Source organism: Bolinopsis microptera, chromosome 1 (genome assembly GCF_026151205.1).
Source record: "Bolinopsis microptera isolate Bmic1 chromosome 1, MBARI_Bmic_1.0, whole genome shotgun sequence".
Lineage (NCBI taxonomy): Eukaryota > Metazoa > Ctenophora > Tentaculata > Lobata > Bolinopsidae > Bolinopsis > Bolinopsis microptera.
Window position 1 is genome coordinate 17518580 of NC_087072.1, and position 7002 is coordinate 17525581.

Sequence of the window (7002 nt, forward strand, 5' to 3'; positions counted from 1 at the left end):
TGTACTTTTCCCGGTAATGTTGTTTAACATTCCATCCACTCCTTTCATTTCTAATTATACTACAACTTTGTTATTAACCGGTTATTCATCGATAAATTATCAACGTTTGACAAAACATTTTTTCTGATCCTTCTTTTACATTTTTTTCTAATTTTACATTTTTAATGTAAGTACTGATATAATTATAGGTTATTATACACTAGAATCCCGAATTGGACTTTTTGCAGTTAAGTCTTTGTCACTGTCAGTCCACATTGCAACTGTGAACTGTCCCACGTTCCAACCTCGACTACTTTTTCGGAGCCAGGCCGCTTTGCGACCCAGAAGGAGTTCATATAATTCCGCTCACCCAAAAATTATCACGTGACTCGCGTTTTTACGGTGTTGCACTTGCAGCCGAGTAAAACGGTTTTACATGAACCCTAACCCCAACCCTTACGGTTTACCCTAACAGTAACCAAAGCTAACCATAACCTTAATCACATCACACATCAACTCTAACCGCGCGGAACCCTAACACTAACAGTAACCCTGAACCCGAGCACTAAACAATCGAATTTGGGTTTTACTATAGCCTGTCACGTAACCAAAGGCAAAACACATTTACTGGGCGGCGCTCAGCCTGTCATTCCGCCGCGGAATCTTTATTAAATTATTTGGCGTTATGTTTATGAACATTATACTTATAGCCTGGGGTCCCCAGGTAAAACTAAAATTAAAAGTACATGTGTTTGCCCATAACTCCTCGAAAAGCATTTCATACATTTTTACCCAAACCTCATATATCATGGGGTGATTCAGATTTTTGATTTTGGATTTGCTAAGGTGTTGATATTTTTGATGAGCTTAAAAATCGTATTCGTCTTTTTAGTTTGTAGTTTGACATTGCTACACGTTGTATACCTCTCGTGCACGCCGGGGGTTACAGCGTGTGTCAAGTTTGACACAATTACAAAACTGTAAATCTTTTGGAAATTTGTTTTGATTTTTTTTTCTTCTTCATAAATTTAAAATATTTGATTTTACTTCCAAATCCAGAAATTGGTGCGATGTAAAATTTAAAATGTATTTTGGTTTTAATTTTATAATAATGTGCGCATACCATTATATTTATCATTTATTGTTTATAATATAATACTAATAGGCGGGCATTATATCTCCACCGAAATCACATCCAATTTGATACGAGTATCTATCAGCGTATGACTATGAGTATGTAATAATTCCTTAACTTGCTGGATTCAGCCATCGAAGTACGGCCTAGATCAATTTTGATTGTTGATAGCGCAGCGCGCTGCAACACAATATTAGTCCGAACTTCTCAGAATCTCACCAATCAGTTTTGTAGTACATATTACATGTGAATCCCTCCCCGACCCTATTTTATTTCGTATCAAAATTCTAAGAATCCATTATTCCATATTCCGGGAATTTATTCACAAAGCTGCTATACAACTTCCTATTTTGATAATTCATTTAGTAGGATGTTAAATACTGGTTGTGTCATGTAGTTCACCTGATTTCAATACTCTGACTTTTGATTCGATAGTTTATCATATTTTGTACATGGTTCTATGTGTTTCTAATCGCGGATTTTTACGCTAAATCTTTCATCCCAAAAACTGTAATATTCTTTCTTCACTTAATTATTGAAACACGTAATTATATTTACTTCTTTAACTGTTCTACTTAAAAGTTACGTTACGTCTGAACCTGTTTTAACAATAATATATTATCATAAAATCAAGTTTTATTAAGGAACTCCTACTATGTCTATATAGTACAAATCCGTTTAATTCGTTTAGTACATATAATTGGCATGAATGCAATCATACTATAGATTGTTATGTTTGTTGATATCATTTCATTACAGTGGCTTGAATGGTCTATAATATTAATAGAGTAATATTATCATGGAGACGCAAGATGACGCACTTCTAGTATCAGAATCAGATAATAAAAACTATGGCACAGTCTCCTCTGGGAAATGTAACGATCTATGTTGCTTATAAGTTATAGTTATATTTCATATTGTTTCCACACATTGTTTACAATCATATAGCTGTAAATAATTTCAGATAATAAAACTAAGTTTCCAAATATTGAAATTTATCAGTATTGTGCCAGCCTAGCACCCTAAGTCATGAAAACACTAAGCACAGTGTCTAGTTTTACTCTACATACCATAACATACTGCCCTTAGGGCAACTACGTATTAGCCGGTTAATAGCCGGCTGGCATATTGTACCTATTTGCCGGCCTGACTTAGTTTATATGTTATAGCAATCTGGTTTCCCAGTTACGTGATGTATATTATTGCCTCAGCGTCGGAGCCATCAGAATTGGAAAAGTCACGTGATTTTTATGTACTTGAAAAGCAGCCCATCAAGCGAGTATGTTAAATTTCAGTTGGTTGTGTTTTAGTCAGATCTTCAGATGATAATACAATTTTCAATAAATAATAAATACATACTATTAACTATAATCTGTGCTGATTTTTTGTTCCATGACCCTCGTTCAATTAAGGACCAAGTTATACTTATGCAACAGTTATTATACACGTTATCTATCATACATAGTTTTACCATTGCGATTGCTATCTCATTTGTATTACAATTACTAATTTCAGATATGCGGGTATCCTATAACTATACCATTCATCATATTCAATGAGTTTTGTGAACGATTCTCTTTCTATGGCATGCAAAGTGAGATCAATATAAAACTAATTTAAGATTGTTAAATAATTTCTTTCTAAAATGGCAAGTTTATCTTTAAATCTATGATATTTTGTTTGATACCCTTGGCTATTATTGCGCCCCCATTATTTAAAAAGCAGCCCAACCCTGAGGCCTGAACCCCCTCCCTTATATAATGAATATGTTCTGCAGAAAAATTTCAGCTATTCTAACCATCTACATGACGGAGAAGCTGCTGTATTCCAACCGTCAAGCAACCGTTTGGTACCATGAGTTCGTAGCCATAAGCTATTTCACACCTCTCCTAGGAGCACTGGTCGCGGATGCTTTTATTGGAAAATACCGGTAATAAGTTTAACTACCTTGTCAAGCTCACGACTCAGGTATCACATGATAGTGATATTCATTAGCTTCAAGTTAACCTGGGTCATTCCTCATCATTAGTTTTAATGACAACTGGAACACGTGTGTTATACTGTACAAGTATATTAATATTTAATGTAAATGATATTTCACAGGACTATTCTCATCTTGTCAATGGTTTATGTTGTTGGGAACGTTGTCATGGCAGTAACTTCTGTTGGTAGATGGTTTCCAGAGGATATAACAACCTCACAGGATGGAAGTGCAAACTACCAGCCCCAGCTGTGGGGCCCTATATTGGGCCTGCACCTCATTGCCCTGGGTACAGGAGGGATAAAACCTTGTGTTTCTAGTCTTGGAGGAGACCAGTTCTTAAAATCTGAGGTACAATTTGATAAATGTATTTCTATAAATTTATTTTACTATTGCATATCTTAAGAAAAGTAAGATTCTTTATGAATTATAATAACTAGCGGTATGCCTGTCCTACAGACTATTAGTCCTGCTTTAAAATTCAAAGTCCGTTTTGAGACAATAAAATTCAAACTACCCCTTCTCAGCTGGGTGTTGAACGCTCCATTTCACGCCCTCCAAAAATTTGAAAGAACCCTTCATTTCGTACCCCCCCCCCCCCCCATTTCAGTGCGGATACATACACACACATATACACAGTGACTTCACAGCTTGCATTATAATGAGTATTATAATAATTCGTTTTTCAGGGCACCAAACTTCAGAGTTACTTTTCGATGTTTTATTTCTCGATCAATTGTGGCGGAGTACTGGCAATGTTTATTACTCCTGAACTGCGGAGTAAGTGAAGTTTTGACGATTTCGTTCAAAAAATCAATCAATACATTTTCCGAATAAATTCATTAAACCTGCAATGATTGAAATTGATACAATTAAATGACGAATACCTGAATTTATTATTTTATTTAGTAAAAGGTTCAAAACAATTCATTTCAATTTCTGGCTTTTACTTACAATTTCAGGCTCAAAATGTATGGATGAAACCACTTGCTTTCCATTAGCATTTGGTGTTCCTGCTGTTTTCATGATATTGGCAGTAATTTCGTTTGTGTTGGCCAGTAAATGGTATGTGAAGATACCACCTCTTGGTAACCCTATCACTGATTACTCCAAAGTCATCTGGGTGAATTCTTTATTAATTTCAACAGCATCATGTTTTGTATTCACCGGAGAAGCTAAATTTTGTTTAAACTCTTTTAATTTAGTTCATCAGAATCAAGATTTTTAATTGATTGTCGTGGTTTCAGGCTATGCTGACGAGAAGAAAAATGCTGGAAGATAATTTCGGGGTTTGTAGGAAGAGAATTATCTTGAGATACTTACAATTATTCCAGAATTTATTAAGCTGATTTTAATTAACGTTTTTTCAGCAACGATTATTTACTCTTGCAGATAAAAAAGGTTCAAGACACAAGACAACTACTCAGAGTGCTGTTTGTACTATCACCTATACCATTCTTTTGGGCCTTGTATTCACAACAAGGCAGCCGTTGGATCATTCAAGCCAAACGAATGAATGGGAAACTTGTGAGTCTTCAAATTCTTCATCTAAGATTTTATCCCCAAACCAGTTTTAGTCCGTACAAATAACGTTGTCTAAAAGGTCAGTCTAATGATCAATAATACTCAGGGTAACGTAGTGATCAAGCCGGACCAGATGCAGGTCTTTAATCCCCTTCTCGTTCTGAGCCTTCTTCCGTTTTTTGAGGGAGTTGTTTATCCACTTTTGAGAAAAAATGGACTCAAAGTCAGGTGAGTTGGAGTAACTTTCAATTCGCAGGTTACCTTTACCGATATTATTAAGACAAGTTTAATTTAACTTATTTCCCAGAGAAGGAAGTTTTTCGGTATATAAGTTTCTTTTTATTAATGAACCGTTTTCAGAGCTACATCTAGAATGGTGGCTGGAATGGTTTTTGTTGCACTGGCTTTCGTTGTCTGTGGATTTGTGGAGTTATCTATGGAGGTATAAACTGAAATCCCTCACCATCAAATTGTTTATCGGCGTAGCCGTAAGAAAATAGTGTAAGGTACCAGAGACGCAAATAATGACTCCCAAACAAAACACATACATTTTTTATTGTTTTTATTGTCCAGGCGCGGGTAGCTACTTGGAATGAAGATAACGTTGATGACAAACGAACACTTGACACCTTAGATCCGGAACATCAGCTTCACATTCTGGCGACACTTCCTCAGATATTCCTTATCGGCTGTGGTGAAGTACTTACAGTCGTCACTGGGCTAGAGTTTGCTTATGCTTACGTAAGTTTTAAGTTTGAAACTGTGTAGCGTTAGGTTTAAATATTGACAGAAACTAGCTGTAGTAATAAAATAACTGCATTACTTGGCCGACGCATAAAATACACCGCATCTTTCTCGTATTAAATACGTGAATGAGTTTCGAAAGTTTTTCAACTTTGTGAAAGTCCAGTATGGGACATCTACTATTTTATTCAATATTTCGTTTTGTTTTCTGTAACAAGCTTTACAGAAGTCTAATTTCTTTTTACCTCAGGCACCATCTTCCACAAAATCAGTGTGTAGTTCCTTCTTCCTCCTGACCCACGCATTTGGCAACGTCATCACAATAATCTTCACTAATGTCACAGATCGTGATGTAAGTGGTTTGCTTTAACGTACTGTGGCTATTTGTTGTAACCCATGTGTTCTTATTGTGTTATTACTGGCATGATATTATCAACAACTATAGAAGTATAGAGGGTGCAATTTACTAAAGAAACCAAATCTTATCTACTTAAATATTTTTCAAATAATGATCTTATTTCAGTTATATTTGTACTTCATGTGGGCTGGAATTGAGCTGTCAGCTGCAATCACCATGTTCATCATATGCTGGCACGTCCAAGACTCCCTTGATAGATCCATACAACAAATGCACACCCAGCCCAAGCTCCAAGAATCCAAAGTTCCGGTGAAGTGAACTGTAAAAAATACTATTGACTTTTTAGCATATTTTTAGCGCTAGAAAGATTTTTCGTAAACTGTCCGATACATCATTTGGCTAAGGCTCCGAACGTTTTATTGTTAGCTTGCAGCAAACACAACATACTTATAAACCCTCAAGATGACCTGAACATCTCTATAATGGGCACTTCCGGCGACACTAAAACATAAAAGGACCTAAATTATCGACGGTAAAACTTCGTCGTGTCCCTTAACAGTCCTTTATCCAAGCTGAGCGATCAAGGAAGTTAGCAGAAACTAATCTGAGGTAGTCTGAGAAGAAATAAGAAAGTGACAGCCCCTGTCTCAAACCGCTTTTATTAGAGCAGCTGTATGCATGAAAAAGAAGCAAATAAAATGTGGTATTTTTTCACAAGAAGCTTTACGTACCAAAGAAATGTTTCAAGAACTGAAATTTAATTGAAGATACTCGATATTTTTATTTTTCGAATTTCTCATAGTTTGGTACTTTATTTTGTCCTGTCTTTCACCATTAAACATTTTAAAAAGCGTAGGTACCGTTTAAAAATCATTTTATACTGATATAGCTAAAAACTATTTTAAAAAAGATGTCCCAATTCAACAGAAATAAAATCTAACAATCTACGAATCAATAACAATTTCCTGTGTCTGGTCATAAAGCAGTGCACTGCTTTAAACCATGAGTAACTTTGGTTTAATTTTTTTGAACAATTCATTTTTAGAATGAAATGCAGTTTTGATTACCAACCCACAACAAAACAGTGAAACGATTTCAGGAGGTTATCAATAACAGCTAAAAAATGAATACCCAAATAATCATATTTCGATAGTATGTATAATGTAAATCTACAGTTTATAATAGACACACGTAGGGCAGTGAGTACAGTTGACGAATGTCCCCTTATTTACGGTTTCTAGACCAGTATACCCACCCAGAGATCTAACTGGCAAGACTACA

At 35.5% G+C, this 7002-nt stretch overlaps 1 protein-coding gene across 2 annotated transcripts; it reads left to right on the top strand.

Annotated features, from left to right (window-relative positions):
• Window positions 1-1862: 1862 nt before the first annotated feature.
• LOC134815534 (solute carrier family 15 member 1-like) lies at window positions 1863-6357 on the top strand. Of its 2 annotated transcripts, none has more exons than XM_063824077.1 (14): window positions 1863-1989; window positions 2326-2393; window positions 2630-2708; window positions 2903-3044; window positions 3218-3446; window positions 3785-3875; window positions 4058-4218; window positions 4343-4384; window positions 4488-4622; window positions 4726-4847; window positions 4980-5061; window positions 5193-5360; window positions 5614-5715; window positions 5887-6357. In XM_063824077.1, exons 1-14 carry the CDS (start codon window positions 1914-1916, stop codon window positions 6037-6039), a joined length of 1650 nt encoding a protein of 549 aa, XP_063680147.1. In that variant the 5' UTR covers window positions 1863-1913; the 3' UTR covers window positions 6040-6357. The 2 variants fall into 2 exon arrangements, with proteins under 2 accessions (XP_063680147.1, XP_063680153.1); XM_063824083.1 differs by having other exon boundaries at window positions 1872-1989; window positions 2892-3044.
• Window positions 6358-7002: the final 645 nt, after the last annotated feature.

Coding starts and splice junctions, on each gene's coding strand:
- LOC134815534 (XM_063824077.1), top strand. CDS start 1,914: ATGGAGACGCAAGATGACGCACTTCTAGTATCAGAATCAGATAATAAA. Junction 4,848..4,979: donor AAAAATGGACTCAAAGTCAG/GTGAGTTGGAGT, acceptor AACCGTTTTCAG/AGCTACATCTAGAATGGTGG. Junction 5,361..5,613: donor TAGAGTTTGCTTATGCTTAC/GTAAGTTTTAAG, acceptor TTTTTACCTCAG/GCACCATCTTCCACAAAATC.